The 22954-nt window shown below is 31.2% G+C and overlaps 1 protein-coding gene across 10 annotated transcripts in view; it reads left to right on the forward strand.

Annotated features, from left to right (window-relative positions):
• Positions 1–22954, forward strand: part of Kyat (Kynurenine aminotransferase) — a 363126-nt gene that overhangs the window by 334421 nt on the left and 5751 nt on the right. For all 10 annotated transcript variants that reach the window (XM_075370234.1, XM_075370239.1, XM_075370240.1 and 7 more), the window contains 4 exons: positions 2833–3079; positions 6411–6577; positions 7494–7680; positions 20920–21083. In XM_075370234.1, the coding sequence (XP_075226349.1) occupies positions 2833–3079; positions 6411–6577; positions 7494–7680; positions 20920–21083 (765 nt within the window). The remainder of the gene's footprint in view (positions 1–2832; positions 3080–6410; positions 6578–7493; positions 7681–20919; positions 21084–22954) is intronic.

Here is a 22954-nt window from a genome sequence, read left to right on the forward strand (position 1 = left end):
TTTTCTCAAGATAAAAGATTGGTTCAGTGGTTTATTTGCCTTTCTCTCTTCTTTCTATAAGAAAATACCAATAAAGTTGAACATGAAAAACTGTGAAATTTCACTTTTGGTAAATTTTTTCAAGAGGCAGGGATGGCATACATAGTTTGAATTATGTTTTTATATCTAGGTATACGTTAGCAGTTTTACCATTAATAATAATAATAATGGTATACTTATCCCTAAATTTTTATGAATTTTTGAAAACAGATTTTTTTTTAAATTCATTTTTTGGCTTCAAATAACTCTGATGATAAATAAATTTCAGTTTGGGTAAATTTTATAAGCATTTTTGAATCAAAATTGCATTAGGTTACTGGTATATTACCATTAATATTATTTATGGTAAAACTATTAACACATACCTACTTATAAAAAATAATTCACACTGTGTATGCCATCCCTGGTTCTTGAAAAAAATACATGCACGTGGGCTAACTCTTGTATGGTAAATTTTGGTTCTTATGTCTGTGTCTGACGTCTCGTTTTCCTGTTTGGGAGACAACTAGCGTTGTTAGACTTATTGGCTGTAGGACAACATAGTTATAGGCACAACATAGTTAATAGAAGTGTCTATTAAGCAAAATCAACCTTCCAATACTACCAAATAACCAATTACTTTTATTCTTTTTGATCTGTCACTATACTTTAAAAATGTATGAAATAAACAATTTTTATAAAATATTTTTGCCATGTGATAATATATTTGACAAATAATAAAGAGGTCTATCCTTAAATGCTTAGTATAGTTGTAATTTAATGAAAATATGTTATCAAATGTAACTATTGATTTCTTAAAACTAATATAATATACAATAGCAGCATTTGAATAGGCTGATGTCAGTTAAACAAATACTACCATGAAACAAGTTATCCAGATTGACCATTTAAAGGCTGAATCCAGATAATTGGAATGATTAAAAAAGTTTATCATATGTGTTTATCATATAACAAAAGTTATAGTGGTAAATGGGTTAATAATTAATTAAATAAATAAAAAGATGAAAATAAAAAAAAAAAAAAAGTAAATGTATATCTGTAAAATTAAGATTTTCAAAACATGCAAACAATGAACAAAAAAAATCAAATATGTAGAAATTTTCTTATAAAAGAATCAAAATTTATAGAAATTATCCAAAAAAATAAAAGCTTACTACCTTATTGTTAGAAATTGTCATTTAAAAGATGTATAAGAAAAAACTTAACAAAAAATATATTGAAGAAAAATTGAGTTAAGTTATTGTGTGGTGTAAAAAATATCATTTATTAAAAATTACAAAAAAACAAAAAATTACTATTACTTTCCAGTCGACAGCCATATGTAATACGGTGTGAATTTTAGTTGGTTAGTCGGCAACCAGATGAGATACGGTGTGAATTTTAGTTGGTTAGTCGGCAACCAGATGAGATACGGTGCTGGGATTCTAAATACGTTTTGTTGTATGCTACTCGTTTTCTGACTTCAGTATCAACCAATACAATTTATTTTATTTCCATTGGTGTTACTAGTTGCTAGTTGTGTTTAATTCTAATGATTTTTATTTTTTATTTTCTGTAATTGATGTATGGAGCTGTTCTCTATGTGAGAAGCCATCGATCTACACAACTAAATACTAGTTTTCAAGACAACTTATTTCAGTTTGTAGCATATACTAGCACTATAAATCCTTTTTTATACACATATGAATTTTGGTTTTATAATTTTTATTTTATATATGATATGCTAGGAAGGTTTAAATGATAAATGTTATGATATAATTTTTTCCTTACTAGTTTGCGTAAAAATTCTTCAAAATAGGAAAAACATGGCATTATTCAATAAATAATTTTGAAAAACATACCTAAGGTGCTTTAAAAATTATTTTAGTAGAAACATCAAGTTCTGGACTTTTAATGTAAGAAAAGAGTTACATAAAGGTTATAAAAAGTAAATTTGGTATGATTTTTTGAAAAGTGAAAAACATCAGTTAGGGGATTTAAAACAGTTGCATGAGCTTAGTCTTGAAAAGAATTATTGTAACAAAGATTAGTGATAGTCAATAATCGAAACATATGTTTAAAAATACTATTTCTTCTTAAACAAAACTGCAATCTACATTTGCTTCAATGTTTATCTTTCTTTACGAACTGCAAGATCACATGATTGTTTTAAACAAAGAATGTGTGAAGAATTGCATTCTTTTTGTCACTCCAACCAGTTTATAGTGATAAAACTAACATAAGCTTTTATATTTGATGTCCCTGAATGCATGTCATTACATCATAGTTTGTGCTCGACCTATTATACTTTCATCAATCTTTACAGAAGTTAATTTTACTATCGGTTTGTGTTAAAATAAATTTTACAATGTTTTTCTTTTATAAGAATTACTAAAAAAATCTGTTTAAAAAGCGAGTAAAAATAAAGATTGATAAAAAAACTTTCCTGTGAAGCAAAGCTTTATTTGAATGAATAGCATTTATTTTTTTTAAATAGTACATTAATATTTTCAAATTTATAGTGCAGCTGTAAGCAATCCAGATAGTAGAATAATGGGAAAATCGGCATTTGGGTAGTTGGCATCTCATTGCACTGGAATTGACAGATCGGTTACATAACTCATGAGTAGAAAAGGTTTGTGAATTGAATTGGCAATCATATGTTTGTCTACTTTATTTCTATTTACAGTTTAAAAGGGTCTGCAGTTTTGGGTTAATCTGGCTGGTAAAATTATAATTAAAATAGCATAATATATTGTTATTACTTTTTGTTATTTATTATTAAAATTTTTTTGTAATTATTGTTGATTTCAGAAACAAAAATCTGAGGGACTCTTGACATCGGGTGACTGGGTTTTAGATGAAGAGGAATTAACATCAAAGTTTAATAGTCGTACAAAAATGATTATTGTTAATACCCCTCATAATCCTCTAGGAAAAGTTTTTACTCTTAAGGAATTAACCGTGATTGCTGATTTATGCAAGAAATGGAATGTATTGTGTGTATCAGATGAGGTTTATGAATGGCTTGTGTATAAGCCCTACAAACATATTCGTATGGGTAAGATTAGAATCAATTTATATAATAATGTAGTGCAATTTTACCTTAGAGAATGAAGTACTTTTTAGGAATACACTGGGCAGTAGAGTGTTGATTCTTTGTATATAATGCAAAACGTAAGAAATGGCATAAAAAAAGAAAAGAAAAAATGAAGGTAGATGTTGAGTAAACTGCATCATACATGAACCATTGATCTGGTTTAGGACAAATCATGACCTAATCCTTGAAATTATTTCTGGATAAATTTGTTGTTCTAATTTAATAATTTGTTTTGTTTATTAATTAATAAAAATAGTGTTAAAAATAAGTGAACTACTGGAAAGTAAGAAAACATATGTAACTTTTTAAATAATTTTGGTTATTCACAATTTTAGGAATTTTCAGAACATAGAGGATTTCAATTTATTTTTCAGAAATATTCTATTTTATAAAGAGAGAAAATGCAGCCATTCCCCAAAGCCATGGATCCAAAACAGATGGCTAGTCAGGATTCTTTTCTCGACCAGCCAAATAGGCTTTGACTATGGCCATAGTTTCAGGGATTCCAAATTTTTTACATAGTTATTTGTCAAAATTAATTTATTTCATTCCTTCATAATAAAATCAGATACTGTAAGATTTCGTGAATGCTCTCCCAAAAGCCAGGATCATGTTAAAGGTTAGGGGCTAGTATGCAAGTTCTTCTTGGCATTAGTTATGTTAAGAAGACTTTTTCACTCTAAATGTCAGAAGAAAATTTTGCTTGTATTATATGAGTTCTGTATTAATAAAGTTAATTTTCAACTTAAAAACTAAGATCACTTATCGAGCTTTGTATAATTATTCTAAACGTGTAAAAATTTAACTGGGAAATTGTCATTTCCCTGTTAGCTTCAAGAGCTAATTAGTACAAATGAAAGCAGTAATAACTTTAAACCTATTGTATCATTCGGTGCTTTTATTGTTATGTATAATAACAGTATTTTACCAGTTAAATCTGAATTCAAGTGCCTGGTAATAAAAATAAATTTTTGGCATTGCAACTTTCTTTGTAAACACATTCAAGCCACACACAGATTGAATGTTGAAATGTATGGTGTATAATGATGATTGTACTTTTTTTACGTTTTAAGGTAAGGTTTTATAATGAGAAAAAGGGAATAATTTATTTGGTGTGATTTTTTTTTTTTTGACATTTGTAGAAATAGTTTTTCTTTTTATATTTTTTATTATCAAGAATTTTGTTTTGTAGTAACGTAAGAAAACCTACTTATATTGTAATTTCTATAAAGCTTTTATTATTATGAATATATTTTATTATACCCTTTTATATCAAATTTTATTTACATTATTCAAAGTTTTTTTGATTCCATTTTTAACAGATTAAAAAGTCTTGTTCTATAACAGTGTTTATTATTATTATTTTTTTTTTTTTCACCAATTACATTTTTTTTAATTTAGACAAATCTCTTTAAATAAAAATGTAATTTTAATTGTACAGGATATAATCAAGAACCTTTTTCAAGTCTCACTAATGTAACTGGAGATTTAAATAGGTTCAATACAAATAAAACTACATGTGTATATGTATAGCAGATCTAAAAATTAAATTTTTACAAAAAAAAAAACTGATCTTAAATTAATGCCAAAATTGTATTGTAAATTTGTCTCTGAAACTGTGCTACAGTTAATTTCCAAACATGAGTACATCATTCAGTTGTATAGTCAGTTTCTTTTAAAAGCATATTAAAATTATATACTTTAATGTAGTAGTATTGAATAGTGGAAAAATAATCTAAGAAACTGTAAAAAATGTTGCATTGTTATTGAAAGTAATGATAACAAGACACAACTTTTATTAAAAGATAAATCAAATTCAGAAAATGGTTTCTGATTGTTTATGGAAACAATTTTTTATCTTAGAAAATAATAACTATTCCAACTAAATATTTTAAAAAATAGTGAAAATCTCAGTTCAGCTAGATTATGACTGTACTTGTATGGTTGTGTATCACTCAAAGAAAAACAGTAGCATACTAATGTATGAATCACAGTTTCTATTTGCTTACACTGAACACTTATCCATTTGGTATATATTTCATTAATTCTGATACTATTCATTTTGAAATTTTGAAGCCATATTTAAATAATATACTTTGTTGGCTAAGTAAATATTGAATAAGTTAATTCAATATAATTTTAAACAATTCTTGTATATCTTGTTTCACTATGTTTAATTCGATTTTTCCTCATTTTTTTAAACTACTGTAGTTTGTCCAAAAGATATACAAGTATGTTACAATTATTTTGAAAGCTTCAGACGATGAGATATAAATGTGATACTGATTGTTTTGTGTCTTATTTATTTTATATCATTATATACTAGTAAGCGTGCATACATTATAAATAAATTGAGTTTAATTAATTAAATTTAAAGAAATACTACGTTCTGAAAAAATAACAAGATTCTGCATGTTGGTTATTTTGTAATGTTGACACTTAGTCATCTAAGGAGTAACTAAACTATTATTTTTTTCCTGCTGAATGAATATTTCTTACTTCAGAAATAAATTCGTATTGATCCCTTATACTCCTTTTAAACATAAGAAGGTTCAGTGAGTGCTCAATTTCACTTTTAAAATGCTGTTATTGCATGTCAACGCATGCAATAGTTGACATGCATCCACCCATAGTTTCTACCATTGATGTGTGTTAGAGTTCTACCATTGATGTGTGTTAGAATTTATTTCTTCTAAAATCTTCATTACTGCTCTGATCAGATTAGTTTCTTTTGTCCGCTAAAAGTCATAGATTCATTGCTTTTCTATTTCTTTTCCACTTCTCCTTGGAATCACTCACTATACTGTCTCTAAATTTTTTTTCAGGTTCAGAAAGAGCATCGATCTCAAGTTACCAAATAATTATGCCAATTGATTTTATCATGAAGTGTTTTAAGTAAAGGAAGATTCTTAAGTTTCCCACTTAAAAAATTTTGGTTATAAGAATTTTTGAGGCCTCTGAAAAATGCATACTGTTTTTCTTTTTAAAGAAATGAAGGTTGTTTTTTATGTAGAAGTGATAAACTCTGGCCTTTAACAGTAAACTTAATTCGTTCAACCCTCGCTTGAAAAATTAGAGAATAAATATGTTATTTTAGTTTTTAGAACTTGATCTTATTAAAGAAGGTATCTTGTGAGAGGCAGAATAAAATGTTTTAACTGTCTCTGAAATGGTTGGTCTTAACTGCTGAAGTGTAATTTGACCTGAAAATTAAAAAAAATTGAAGTAAATAAAATAAAATAACAATTTTTTTTTTTATTTAGGTATGTAATTTCTTTTTTTGTGTGTTCAGCAACTTTGCCTGGTATGTGGGAAAGGACTATTACTATCGGTTCAGCCGGCAAGACATTCAGTGTGACCGGATGGAAATTGGGATGGGCATATGGTCCTGCCAGTCTGATGTGGAATCTACAAATAGTTCACCAGAATTGTGTTTACACTTGTCCTACACCTTTACAGGTATAATGTTTAACGATGTAACTGTTACTCTCTATAAAAACTGAAACTCTGTATAAAAAATTATGGTTTGTGGGTTTGTTTGTTTGTCATATGTGCTCACATTTTTATTTCAGCTGCTATTGGTACAGAGCGAACCAATGTTGGTGCGCCGGGCTGCTGCATGTGGCTCCATCGATGACTCTCTCCTGCTAGAAGCAGTTTGTTGTCAATTTACTTACAGATTATTTAATTTAATTTCTAAGCGTAGATTATTTTATATCTTATTGTTATTTACTTATTATTTATTTAATTTTATTAATAAAAGAAAGGTATTGATTATTAGTTAATATTTAGCAGTAAAGAGAAGTATTTTTTAATTAGCAGAAGAGAGTTGTTTTTGCGCAGCCACCTGGCGCATCACGTGCTCTGCTCCATGTCAGTAGCAGCAGCTGGACTGGCAACTAACATAATCTCATATAAATGCAAATAAAGCTAAACGAACAAGATTGGGTCCCTTATCAATATGACTAGCATTAAAAATTATATTTCTATTAAAAACTATTAAATTCTTAAGCCTATTCACTTCTTAAGCCTTCACTTCTTAATTTCACATTCACTTCTTAAGCATCACTTCTTAAGCCTATTTTAAATATAAAAACTCCAAAATGTTCAGAAAAATATTCTCTGCGCATTATATTGTAGTGAACATTTTCTATGGTAGTCTTTATATAAGGAGTTAAAGTTTTCAGATATTATGATAATCAGTTTTGAACAGGATGTTACAAAAATTTATTAAAATTGTAGTCATGACTTTTATTGACTTTAAAAGTTTAAAAAAGATAGTTGATATTTCTTATAGAACTAGGTTCTAACATTTTTTATATGCATTTCAAATTAATAAACACTTTAGAGAATTAAAATTATTTTTGTTTTTTAGGAAGCAGTAGCACGTGGATTTGAATTAGAAATTTCAAGGCTAGATTCACCTGAGTGTTATTTTAATGAACTTCCTGAATTATTATACTCAAAACGTGATTACATGGTACAATTCCTTACAGATGTTGGAATGAAACCAACTATTCCTGAAGGAGGTTATTTCATCATTGCAGACTGGACAGATTTGGGTACGCTTATTATTATTTAATTAAATGAGAAATGATGCTAGATTAATCAGTTAATTGCTGCTTATACTACTGCTGTTAATATTTTGTTTTAATATTAGTAAATTCTGTTGCTGATACATGACATCGTACTTATCTCAGTGGATATTTTTTTTTCTGGAAGAAAGCAGGCAGATGAATCATTATCACATAACCCATGACCATCAACCACCAATTTAGGATATAATGCATTCAAAGAATTTAAAAAAAAAATTATATACAGCAATTAAAAACAGTTGTAGGAAATTTTAAAGGGATCTAAAAATAAGGATATCAGACCAAGACGATTTGAAAAGCCCGTTATCAGTAAAATAAATTAATTAAAAAGTAAGAAATAACGTTTACTTTACAGTGGTATTTAGATGGGTTTTACACCTTTGTAATATTTTTTGTGGTCTGCATATCATTTATAATATGTAAAATATTGACATAAATTCTATAACCATCAAAACTTAAATTTAAGTATTAAAACTTTATGAAAGTATTGTTTTTGGGGCCAGTTGTTTAGTAGTACTATCCAGTCGATATGTCATTGACTGACAAAGTTAGTATGATAGGGTAATTTTGAAACAAGTGAAGATATAACTACTCGAAATTTTCTGAAATTTGAAGATAAGGTACAGTTTGGCCAACTGATAAAGTATACAATCAGACTGTACTGTAAAATATGAAGGAGATTTACTATTTTTCTCAGTTTATCTTCTCTGCATGGAAGTTTGGCTACCACTGCAGTTCTCATTTTCAACACCTCTCGATAAAATTGTTGATCAGAAATTCAACAGAAATATTCCTGTAAGTTTCTCAAACGTGAAATACTAGATCATCTGCTGATCTAACTACAGCATTGTCTTGGATATTTAGTTTCAGTTGATTGTACTTTACCCTTATCCTGATACATCTAAAATATTTGAGTCCTAGATAAAAAATTAAGTAAATCAAAATTTTGGTTTTTGTTTAACAAAATGAACAATAGTAATATAATGTTACATCTACTAACATGATTTGTTGACAAAGAAAGAATCATTCATAAATAAAGTTTTAGATATCAATTATAGAACATCAGAATTAATGTTTGTATAAAGTAGGACTAGGTAGACCGTACAAATTTTTAAAAATTTAAAAAATGTGAGAGGTATACTCATTTCTTGAAAAAAGTACTTTTTATTACTGTATATCAAAGAAAGCAGCTACAGTTAATTATGATAACTATTAAGTTCATTATTTTATGTTTGAAAATTAAAACAATAACTTATATAATTATAGTACAAGAGATATGTTGAGGTTGTAGTACGTGATCAATTATAAATGACTCTAGGCTACCCAGTACTGTGATAACATGGCATCTTCAACAACATGACCTATTTCTGTTCCTGATAAGATTTACCAGTTTATGAGCTAGCTATTCAGTCCTGATCTGAACACAGTAATGAACTGCTTACTTCTTTTCGTGACAATATGCTTGTGTATTTTCTGCTTTTTAGTGCTTTTGTATTACCTGATATCATCATAATGTCAGCTTTGTGGATTCACCAGAATGCCATCTTTGTGTGTAGATGTTAGCTAATAGATTTACTTTAATGATTCCAAAAATGTTCGACCCAAAAGGCTTAAGTTTCTCCTAAGTGATAGTTTTACAACATAGTATGGGGATATAAGTAAAATGATCAGGGCAGTGAAGGCCTAAAAGACGGCTTAACACCCATCATTTACATTAATACAAAATGCTAAGCTTTTATCTTCTTTTATTAGTGATAGATAGAGGTGGAAATTAAACCAAGACATTACCTTTGTTTGCTAGCAAATAGCTTATCAAATCTCCAATCACATTAAAAAATTATTCTAGAGAATCAATATAAAGCTATATTTGTGGCAACAGTGATGTTCAACCTAAAATTGTCTCCTTTAAAGATGTTTCGATCCTAAACTCACAAAATTGGATTCATTCAGCCAAGAATCGGAACAGGACTTGGAAGTTGTGAGATTTGATCCACGAATTCAGTTATTTAATGACTGTTTAACTGATAGAGATGATACTTCAAAAAATCATTCGGGGAGTTTAGTAGAAAGTATATATGTCTGGGCTTAATAGAGATACAAAAATACTACTAAAAAAATGTTATTTTTTGAAAGTAATTTTTTTTCACAAGAAGCAGTCCGGCTGATGAAAAACTTCTGCATGGGATGTTTATTGATAGTAGTAGAAGGTTAAATGATGTAATTTTTTTAATAACTTGAATGTAGCAAAGTAGCTATCATGCTGAGAAAGTAATCAACAAGCTTGACAATGATCCTATCAAACCATCTCTAAGTCTCACTTGCATCTCCCAAGATCAGTTAATGTGCCAACACTTACTTAAAGAAATAACATTGAGGAATAAAACAAGATTAAACAGGAGAGGTAGTCTGTCATCCCTAGTAGTATTTTCTCTTTAATGTAGGTTAGAAACTATTATCAGAAGAAGAAGGATAAGCCAGGATTGGTTGGCCTGAGAATAGAAGAAATAAAAAAATTTTCTTAGGCTAAAACAAACAAAAATTTTTAATTTCTTTCAATATTTGTTTTGTAAATTTAAATGTATTAATCATATTTTAATTAAAAGGAACATAATGAATGATATGTTCACTAGTTGTGTTAAATTAAACTATTTTTCAATTCTCTACAAAATGTGTGATCAACAACCTTGAGTAATTTATTTTACACAAGTAAATATTAAATGTGACCAATAGGAAAGCTAGGAAGTCTGTCAATGAAATTTTTGTGAAAGTATTAAAGAAAAGATTGATATAGTCTATAATGCAGAGAGTTTAAAAGATATAAAATATTAAAATATAACAAAAGATTTACTGGTCAAGTTTTGTTCCAAAAAGTAAATAGTTTGTTATACATGCAACAAAACATTAATTTATTCACAAATAATTTATTCAAGTAAATGATTTTTTTTTAAGTTAATAAGAAAACAAAGAGAATTTAAATTGTTAAATTCTAAATTCAAGTTTTTTATTAAGTTAAAAATTTTTTAATTTAATTTGATGTAATAGTGAATGGTAGTTCTCAATGTTAACGTCTATATGCCTACAAGTGCCCATGATGATGATGAGGTAGAGTGTGTATACGAAGAGATTGATGAAGCAATTAAACACGTAAAAGGAGATGAAAATTTAATAATAGTTGGAGATTGGAATGCAAGCATTGGAAAAGGCAAGGAAGGAAATATAGTGGGTGAATACGGGTTGGGCAAAAGGAATGAAAGAGGGGACCGACTTAAGAGTTTTGCATGAAGTATAATTTAGTAATTGCCAACACCCAATTTAAAAATCATAATAGAAGAATATACACTTGGAAAAAGCCAGGCGATACTGTAAGGTATCAGATAGATTATATCATGGTTAAGCAAAGATTTAGAAATCAACTCGTTGACTGCAAAACTTTCCCTGGAGCAGACATTGATAGCGACCATAATTTGGTGATAATGAAATGTAGATTGGGGTTTAAAAACCTGAAGAAAAGGTGTCAGATGAATCGGCAGAATTTAGAGAAGCTTGAGGAAGAGGAGGTAAAGAAGATTTTTGAGGAGGACATCGCAAGAGGTCTGAGTAAAAAAGATAAGGTAGAAAATGTAGAAGAAGAATGGGAGAATGTTAAAAAGGAAATTCTTAAATCAGCAGAAGCAAACTTAGGCAGAATAAAGAGAACCGGTAGAAAACCTTGGGTTTCAGACGATATATTGCAGGTGATGGATGAACGTAGAAAATATAAGAATGCTAGTGATGAAGAAAGTAAAAGGAACTATCAGCAATTAAGAAATGCTATAAACAGGAAGTGCAAACTGGCGAAAGAAGAGTGGATTAAAGAAAAGTGTTCAGAAGTGGAAAGAGAAATGAACCCTGGTAAAATAGACGGAGCATACAGGAAAGTTAAGGAAAATTTTGGGGTACATAAATTAAAATCTAATAATGTGTTAAACAAAGACGGTACACCAATATATAATACAAAAGGTAAAGTCGATAGATGGGTGGAATATATTGAAGAGTTATACGGAGGAAATTAATTAGAAAATGGTGTTATAGAGGAAGAAGAGGAAGTTGAGGAGGATGAAATGGGAGAAACAATACTGAGATCTGAATTTAAAAGAGCATTAAAAGATTTAAATGGCAGAAAGGCTCCTGGAATAGACAGAATACCTGTAGAATTACTGCGCACAGCAGGTGAGGAAGCGATTGATAGATTATACAAACTGGTGTGTAATATTTATGAAAAAGGGGAATTTCCGTCAGACTTGTCAGAAGTGTTATAGTAATGATACCAAAGAAAGCAGGGGCAGATAAATGTGAAGAATACAGAACAATTAGTTTAACTAGTCATGCATCAAAAATCTTAACTAGAATTCTATACAGAAGAATTGACAGGAGAGTGGAAGAAGTGTTAGGAGAAGACCAATTTGGTTTCAGGAAAAGTATAGGGACAAGGGAAGCAATTTTAGGCCTCATATTAATAGTAGAAGGAAGATTAAAGAAAAACAAACCGACATATTTGGCGTTTATAGACCTAGAAAAGGCATTCGATAACGTAGACTGGAATAAAATGTTCAGCATTTAAAAAAAAATTAGGGTTCAAATACAGAGATAGAAGAACAATTGCTAACATGTACAGGAACCAAACAGCAACAATAACAATTGAAGAACATAAGAAAGAAGCCCTAATAAGAAAGGGAGTCCGACAAGGATGTTCCCTATCTCCGTTACTTTTTAATCTTTACATGGAACTAGCAGTTAATGATGTTGAAGAACAATTTAGATTCGGAGTAACAGTACAAGGTGAAAAGATAAAGATGCTACGATTTGCTGATGATATAGTAATTCTAGCCGAGAATAAAAAGGATTTAGAAGAAACAATGAACGGCATAGATGAAGTCCTACGCAAGAACTATCGCATGAAAATAAACAAGAAGAAAACAAAAGTAATGAAATGTAGTAGAAATAACAAAGATGGACCACTGAATGTGAAAATAGGAGGAGAAAAGATTATGGAAGTAGAATTACTAAAGATGGGCGAAGCAGGAGCGATATAAAATGCCGAATAGCACAAGCTAAACGATCCTTCAGTAAGAAATATAATTTGTTTACATCAAAAATTAATTTAAATGTCATGAAAAGATTTTTGAAAGTGTATGTTTGAAGTGTCGCTTTATATGGAAGTGAAACTTGGACAATCGGAGTATCTGAGAAGAAAAGATTAGAAGCTTTTGAAATGCGGTGCTATAGGAGAATGTTAAAAATCAGATGGGTGGATAAAGTGACAAATGAAGAGGTATTGCGACAAATAGATGAAGAAAGAAGCATTTGGACAAATATAGTTAAAAGAAGAGACAGACTTATAGGCCACATTCTAAGGCATCATGCTAAAAATCAGATGGGTGGATAAAGTGACAAATGAAGAGGTATTGCGACAAATAGATGAAGAAAGAAGCATTTGGAAAAATATAGTTAAAAGAAGAGACAGACTTATAGGCCACATACTAAGGCATCATGTTAAAAATCAGATGGGTGGATAAAGTGACAAATGAAGAGGTATTGCGACAAATAGATGAAGAAAGAAGCATTTGGAAAAATATAGTTCAAAGAAGAGACAGACTTATAGGCCACATACTAAGGCATCCTGGAATAGTCGCTTTAATATTGGAAGGACAGGTAGAAGGGAAAAATTGTGTAGGCAGGCCACGTTTGGAATATCTAAAACAAATTGTTAGGGATGTAGGATGTAGAGGGTATACTGAAATGAAACGACTAGCACTAGATAGGGAATCTTGGAGAGCTGCATCAAACCAGTCAAATGACTGAAGACAAAAAATAAAAGTTCTCAATGATCCAGTGCTCAAACTGCTGACATTTATAGAATTAAATACCAGAGATAAAAAGCTGGCAAAGGATTACATAACTTACTTGGTTTTGTCATTGACAGATTTTTATTTCAAATAAGTAGGATTTGTAAATAGTTTTTAAAGTACAATGGTGGAAAAAAATCAGAATGTTTAGTAAAAAAATTTGAGTCCAATTTGATCTCAAGCAAGTGGATCGTTTTTAATTTAAGAAATTATGTAGCATTAAAGTATGGATGAGAGAAAAAAAATTATTATTTAAAAACTTGGGTCCCAGTTGATTCGTTTGACCAAAGGATGTATTAATTGTCAAAATTAAACTGTATTTGAAGTATAATTGTTTAAAAATATCAAAAATTTGTAGTAAAAAATATGGCTGCAGTTGACTGACCCACTTTTTTAACAGATACCAAATACAACATTTTTAATAAATTGAAAAACAGATTAAGTATCAGAAATTGTAAAAAATGTTAATTTTGTAATGTATTTTATAAATTACAGTCCTTGCTGTTGCTCCATATTGTTGCCCCCCTTGACAGCTTTCTCTTGTTAATTACCTTGCTTTGTTCTTTGACAGTATAATAAAAAGAACACAAATCCAGTTATCTTACAAAACCAAATTTTATAATATAAATAACATGAATCCTGATAATACAGGTTATATATATGGACAGCTCTAGAAACTTTAATTCTTTTGTTTGTGGTTGGCAACAGAACATAACATGTTTAGCCAGTATTTTCCAGCATCACCAGTATTTTTGTTGCAGAATTGTATGCCATTTATAAGAGAAATTACAAACTACAGAATTTTGTAATTAAAAATTATAAAATGTTGACATTTTATTGTTTGCTCAGATTCCATGAGTACCTTACAGGGGATTAAGACCTGTACTCAGACACCCTGTTGACTGTGAGATTAATTGTGTAATTTTGCAAATGAATTACCGTAATACATCAGTGAACTTTTGCTGAATCCCCAGCCATATTCAGATTTTAGGCAATGAGTGTGCTGATGGTGCAGAAAGGAGGCTTGTTTGCAGCCTCCTTTCACCAATCACATTGCTTTGAAAAAGCTTGTCTCTTTCTTGAAGAGGATGGTGCATGATAAGTAGCAGTGGGATGCTAATATTAACAGTAAACTTCATCCGGTCAAAAACACTGTCTCACTGTGGAGCTCTTCATGCAGAAATGACCATTGAGAGGAGGTTATTATTTGCCGTTTGCGAATAACGCCATGGCTCACTCATGGGTATCTGATGACGTAAACAGATGCACCAGTTTGTGCACGCTGTGATGGTCAATTAACAGTGCACCACCCATGTGGATTGTATCTGTTATGCGGTATTGTATCACAAGTTTAACCTAGAGGCTAAGATGTGAACTGTTCTAGGTGATAATGAAAAGTTGCTATCTTATGTTTTACGGTTTCTTAGGGCCGTTCGTCTATATCCAAGTATTTGAATTACTGTAGTTTTGAATACTGTAGTACTGTGGGTACTTGAATAGACTTGTCAAAGTCTAAGTTTTGTGCATTCTTATAAAACAAAGCTAACAAAAATATTGCTCATGGATATATCAAAATGAATGCCATTTAGGTGTGTAGTTGTTAGCTACCAAATGAACTTTAAAAAAAATAAGAAAAGCCCCGGCCCAGATGGCATCCCAGCGGCCATCATTAAGATAATAGCTAGGATCGTACCTTGGGAAATAGTCGATGTAGCCAGCTACGGCTTACAAAATAGAAGCTTCCCTGAAAGCTGGAAGGAAGCAAGAACAGTCTTCCTCCTAAAGGCAGGACAAATTCAAGAGAACACAGCATATAGACCGATTACGCTCATAAATAATATGGGAAAAGTAGTTGAAAGGTTGTTAGAAAATAGACTTAGAGAGGAAATAGAGGAAAAACAATGTCTACATCCGGAACAATACGGATTTCGAAAGGGACGGTCCACGGTGACCGCAGTCGAGAAGGTAAAAAACTGGGCATTAAATTGCAGAAGCGGTACATGGAGGACTAGAGAAATCCCCATGATCATAATGCTTGATGTTAGAAACGCATTTGGTACGGTCCCCTGGACAGCCATCATTGAGGTGCTTCAAGCCATGCAAATAAGTAAATACTTAGTAAATCAGATAGATCAATATCTGCAAAATAGGTTCATAGAGGTCAAAACCCTAGAAAGGAAAGCCATATTTCAGGTATTCGGAGGGGTGCCGCAGGGATCTGTCCTTGGCCCAACCTTATGGAATGTTTTCTATGATAAAATCTTCAGGCTGAACTACCCCGAAGGGGTATCGATAGTAGGATACGCGGATGATATCGCAATATTAGTAGAAGACAGAGATATTAATGAACTGGAGAACAAGGCAAACCAAGCGCTTAGAACAATAGATGAATGGATGGAGGATAACAAATTAGAAATAGCTCCTAATAAATCCTGTTGCCTGGTCCTCTCGGGTAGAAGACCATTAAGAAGTGTGAATCTAAATATCAGAGGACAGAGAATTGATGAAGTAAAAGAAACAAAATACTTGGGGGTACTTCTGGACAAAAGTTTAAGGTTCAGCAAGCATATTGATATGATTTGTGGGAGAGTTACTCCTGCTGTAAAGGGATTAAGAGGATTATTTCAAAACCACGGCACACCTAAAATGGTTATTCGAAGATTGATAACCGCGGCTATCACTTCGACGGTACTGTATGCGGCTCCCATATGGGGGGCGGCAATGAACATACATCGAAATAAAAAGAAGTTGAGAAGTGTCCATAGACTGGCATTGCTGCGTGTAGCTGCTAGTTACTGTACGGTATCGTATTACGCGCTGTGCGTACTGACCGGGGTCCTACCCATAGACCTTCAGATAAAAGCCAGAACCCTCAGACACAGCGGTATGTCGAAAGAAGAGATGGAAGGGATTATAGAACAAGAATGGCAAGAAGAGTGGACAGGGTCCAGAGTGGGAGAATGGACCAGACGCCTAATCCCTAATATTAAAACCTGGAATAACAATAGACTCAGAGATGTCAATTTTTACATGACACAATTACTGACGGGGCACGGCTCTTTTGGTCAGTATCTGTATAGGATCGGGAAGAGAGCCACCCCGCAGTGCATCTCTTGTCCAGAGAACGACGATGCCGAACATACGTTGTTCATATGTCCAAGATGGGCCGTTAACAGAGGTCAAATAGTAATTAATGGTCTTACACCAGAAAATCTCATAAACTGGTTGGGGTACAACAATGAGTACTGGGAATGGTTCCGCAGGTTCGCCGGGGAGGTCCTGCGGGCCAAAGAGGATGAAGACAGAAGAATGGGAGTATAAACAGTAGGGTAGGGCGGACAGTCACTCCATGGAGGGCCTGTACGCCTTGGTGTGCGGGTACCTGAGAAGGGGGTGAACACCAGGGGAGTTTGAGTTTGGGTTAAAATAAAAGACCAAGTCCCGGTCGGCGGGGTCGTCCCTGCGGGAGCATAGGCTCTTTGTAGGGTCGGCGCTGTCGATTAGAGGCGTAAAGACCGAGTCTCGGTTCCCTGCTGAGGCGCTGGGGGACGGCATAGCCGGACCTTGGCTCTAAAGCGAGGGATTAGAGGCAGGCAATGTAAAACAAAAGATCCGAGACCGGGGAGGCCAACCTGCCGTGCCGGACGTATAGCCGGCGGGTGGGGGACGCCTCCTTTGAGAGTAAAAGGACACTCTCCCCGACTGAGTATACTTAATTGGATATCCGGTCGGGGAGGGTAGGGAAAAAAAAAAAAATTGAACTTTAATGGTTACAATAACATTCATTTGAGAGGCATAAGTTTGTCATCAGTAATATTTTTACAATATAGCATGGGGATATATCAAATAATGAGGGCAGCAAAGTCTTGGAAGACTGGATGTTAACACATATGATTTACGTTAGTATAAAATGCTATGGTTAGTAAGATGAGGCAAGATATTTTACTTTTTTGGTTTACAGTTTTTCAAAATATGAGATAAAAACTATTTAGAAGTAATTTTGAATATCTCCCCACCCTAAATCTGATTAATTTTAAATAATTGAATAAGACTTTCATGATATTAACACTTTAAGATAATGCCTGTACGTGATACGGGCACGATGTCTTAGTTTGCTAGATGGCACACATATGGACATCACTTAACATAGTTCTAGATTTTTTCCCACATATGCTGTCTATGTCAGTAAAAACTATGAATTGATGTTTTTGTTCGCGATCTATCGCCATTAGCCGCATTCTTTGATCAGTCTGTTTTGGTGTGTTATCACATTCTGTTGTGGTATTCACTTTTACAATATATATTTCCCATAATGTACTGAAATTTTAAGGAAGATTTAGTGTTAGAAGTAGATTACAGCATTACAGAATACTGAGAGAAAACAAATCCAAACTATTATTTTGGTTCTAGTTTGTAAATACTTTTGCAAAATCTAAAAATGAGTACATCTTTGAAAATAATATTTGTTTACTGTAGTAAAATGTATAGTGTAATACATAATTAGAAAGATCAAGTTTGAAACTTCTTATTTCACATAATATACTTGTATGTAGGGTTAGGGATAATAATGGAGGAATTTATCAAAAAAAAAGGAAAAAACATCAATCTGACGTTAGACCTGAAAGTGTTGAACCTAAATTCTCTACAATTATGCAGAGAGTTAAAAATTAGAAATGTTGAACTACCTCTCCTCATTTTTAATCTTATCCAAAATTTAATAGCATCTCATCCCCCATACATCGACATCTTTGAATTATTTTCAGAATTTATGTTGAACCAATCCAACGATATTATTAAAAAAACAAATTAGTATATGTATACAACTTCTGGAAATTTCTATAACTTGTGTTTGTTGGTCTAAAATAGTGTTTCTCACATTATTAGCTCCATGACCCCAAAAAGTAAAAAAAAATATATAGTGAATATTTCATGATCATTCAACCGCAACCCAATGAAACCTAATTAAAACTATTTAGCTGCATCATGTTCAAACATGCATATGATATGTTTGAACACATCGTGCTCTCAGCAGTATAAAAAAGGCGTAAGGGATTGCAGAATGTCAGTTTAATTTCAAATGCAAAGCGTGTGTCTGGTGCCTTTATTTAAGTTTTTAAAAGCATTGTTTCATTGAAAATAATATAATAATTGAGGTTTCGGTATTTTAATGTGCAGTCAAATGGTGTAAATGCTTTTTTCCAATTAGATTCTTATGCAAAACGGATAAATTTCTGAAAAACAAAGTGAGCCATCTACATTCAGTGATGCAATTGGTAAAAAAACTAGATTGTTCTATGACATCCTCATCCCCCTAGGGGAAGACACCCTCCACCACCCCCTCCAATCCTAGCCCTTATGGCTTTACCGGAGGTCATCTTCAAAACCTCTGCTTTTGATATATTCCAGTCCGCCCCGTCCAGGATGCCACCGATGCGAATGCCATGATTGACATTCCCATCGGTGTACTACTATTTAATGAACTCAGAACAAAACACATCTTACCAAGTCTTGAGTAACACTGAAAGGACTTAACTAAACAAAGGAACTGAATTACCCACCCATAGAATGTAAAAGTGAGTTCAACACACAACACGAAACATAAAAATTTTACACCAAATAATAACAACACAGTAACATTGAAACAAAACATTGGACAAAAACAACAAGAAAAACATGATTAATAACAAAATATCAACAAAAACAGAATACAAGAGAAATCCAAGTAGGGCTCTAGATCCCCTCAGTAAACCTTTCCTTTTCTAAGTACACTATAAAACTTTCCACTATTGCCCATTCGACCTGGCTCCTCCAATTTACACGGAGATTGAATGCTGACCCGACGAGATCAAGCTGACAGATGGTCTCCATGCACATCAACTCGTACTTCGAGCACTCATAAAGAACATGATAGATGTCATCAATTGTCTACACTGAGGACACATCCCAGAATCTACCAGGCCGAATTTCTGCCATCTCTCCCTAAAAGCACCATAGCCGAAAAGAACCAGGTCTCAAAAAAATTCTCTGTAAAGCTGTAAAATCAGTAATTCATTTTATTAAAAGTTGACCATTAAAAAATAGTCTGTTTGATAAACTGTGTGATGAAATAGGCAAAAAGAAAACAATATCTTTTTTCCGTACAGAAGTCAGATAGTTATCGTGGGGGAATAATGTTTAATATGCTTATTGGAATTGGAAGATGAATTAATAATATTTTTCCAGGATAAACAAATTCCATCATCAATGTTTTTACAGAATAATGAGTATATGTTGCTGTAGGCTGACTTAGCTGTTGTATTTTCACATTTAAATGACCTGAATGTGAATTTACAAGGTTGTGATAAAAACATATTAATGACAGACAAAGTCCATGCTTTCATTAAAGAGCCTTATATCTGGATTATTCACCTTCAAAGCAAAAATTGTGATATGTTTCTACTTACTTCAGATTATATTGAGAAAAATTTGGATGAAGAAGACACTATTGTTCACCACAGCTTGGACAGCATAAAACTGTATTTGCATAATCTAAAAATTCAGTTGGGGGAGTATTTCCCAGAAGATAAAAATGATTTCTTGAAGAGATAGGTACTGAATCCATTTAGTGAAAATGTTGCTGCAGCTGCTAAGTTACCAGCTGAAATTCGCGACCAGCTTATCTGCTGATGAAACATTACAACTTCAATTCACATCTGAAGATTTAGATACGTTTTGGCTTGCTTATTGAAGTGAATATGGAAATTTAGTCACAGAAGACCTAAAATATTAATCCATTTCCCCATGTCTTTCCTCTGTCAAAAGGGTTTTTGTCTATGGATGTGCTAAAAACTAAATATAGAGGTCATCTTTTATCACTTGAAAACAATTGCTTTTGTGTATTTCTAACATATATCCACTTATGGAGAAACTTTTAAATGAAAAACAGATGCAACCATCTCATTAATTTAATTTCTGTACATATGTAACTGTAAGTAAAATGTTTACATAATAAATGATTGTTTTTCTCATAAAATAATTTCATTATTGTTTATGTGTAAAGTTATAGGCTAATTTTGCCATCCCCTTTCATATCACAGTGAACCCCAGGTTGAGAAATGCTGGTCTAAAGGGTTCTTCAAATGTCAACATTTGCAAAAAACCCGGATACCAAAACTTTTGTTTGACACTTTCCTTTTATTATTAATCTTCTGCAGCAGCAATAGAGTTATAGCCAGTTTTAGTATTAAACAAATCTGATGATTTCTAAAAGTATTTCAGCAATAAGTTGAAATAAGTTGAATTTTGTAGTAAATTATAATGTTAAATGTATTATTTATTTTAGAAAGAAATATGAACCTTAGTGAAGAAACTGATGTTAGAAGAGATTATAGATTTGCAAAATGGATGTCAAAAAATGTTAAATTACAAGGTATTCCACCATCAGCATTTTACAGTGAACAAAATAAACCTTTAGGTGAAGAATATGTACGTTATTGTTTTATTAAGGTATGTATAAACATCCTAAGGTGTATTTATTTATTCTTATTTCTCTTCTTTTTTTGTTTATTCAGTAATAAATACATTTTAATTACATTAATTATCATAATAAACTGCTGTAACACATAATCTGCATTTCTAGTAACTCATGGATCCACTGTACGTGAAATAAATCTTAAGGAATTCATCTTAAGAAATTCTTAAGGAATTTATGTTCAGGAATTCCTGAAATTGAAGGATGTGAAATATGGTAAATTTCCAGCCATCAAAGCCGTGTTCAATGAACTAGTATGTATAGATCACAAAGTTAATGCTGGGTGCAGTTCACTGCATGCTTTTAACATTTTTTGTGGTAGTTAATAATCATATCAGTTGATGCCATTAAAAGAGAGTGTATGCATTCATAAAAAAAAAAAATAAGTAACCTCTTTTAGTTGCACTAAACTTTTTTAAACTTTATTCAGTTGTTCCCTCAGGAATCTAGTTGAATATCACCTTGTCACAAAATTTACAAAATACTTTTTTTTTATACCTTGCAAAATAAAATAAATAACCTATATATATCCTTATGATAAGAAAATATAAAAGGACCACCATGAAACCAAAACTTTTTCATTTAACCAAAAACATTACAATTTTTTATAGCTATTTAGAGAGTTGCACATTGATGTAGCAGCTACTAAAAATCATTATGCTATCATCATTGATTTGTTACAATTGGTGTCCTCTTGTTGTGTAAGGAAATTTTCTAATTGTTTAATATGTTGACTGCAGTATTTTAATGCATGTAATTTGCGTGCCCTACTTATTGTTTTTTCTGATAAAGAATTGGTATCCTCACCTCCTCTAGTACAAGGGATTTATTTTTAATTGAAAATTAATATTTGGGGACTTGTCACAATAAAAAAAAAATTAATTTTGTGTTACGTAAATTTCATTCCTTTTGAAAATTATATTTAATCTTATTTTTATTGAAAGTTGATTTGAAAATAGAATTTTTTATAAAATAATGTAATTAAGAAATTTTAAAAATCTTATGAATGAAAAAAATACAAAAACCATTTTTAATCTAGAATTATTAATCTAAACAATATATAAATCACACAAATATCTTACAAAAAGCAAATCATTAAAAAAATTTCTTACTACCTGAAAATATTTTGGTTCAAGAATAACAAAAACAAAAATAAAATATTTTTTTTGATATAAAATAACAGAAAAATTACAATCACCAAATTTTAAACAAGTTAATACATAACATTTTAAATTATAAATGTATATCATAATAAAACCAAAATAATTATATTAATATTATACAGAAAATAAAATCCCTGCTCCTCAATAATTGTTATAAAAAATTAACTAAAACAAAAGGAAATCAATTGCTATTAGACATCAACAATTGACATAGTATTTTATTTTTTATGAGAAAATATTTTGAAAATATTGGAAATGTAATGTTAACAAACGATACACTACTTTTCACAATAAAACAAAAATTTATCATATATAATTCTTGAGTTATTATTAAATTTTGTAATAAAAAATTATAATAGCATAGAAAGTGAACATATGAAATCATCATTGCATTGTGTAATATGAAATACTTAATACTTAAAATATGGACAACCTATAACTGTTTCTTTCAATTCTGTTACCTCTCTATAAAAGTTGAAAAATAATAGGGATAGACTCTCCATCCTTGTGGTAATCTTGCCACTGTCGGCAGTCATTGCTTTTCTTCATCTTCAACTGCTACTAGGTTAGTACACATTGTACTGTATTTTTTTAGCTTTTAATACAAAGATTAATAAGCTGCTAAAATATATTTTAAGATATTGAGGCATTTGTTCCAAAATAAATTTAATTTTAATTTGCGT

Source organism: Lycorma delicatula, chromosome 7, assembly GCF_047948215.1.
Source record: "Lycorma delicatula isolate Av1 chromosome 7, ASM4794821v1, whole genome shotgun sequence".
Lineage (NCBI taxonomy): Eukaryota > Metazoa > Arthropoda > Insecta > Hemiptera > Fulgoridae > Lycorma > Lycorma delicatula.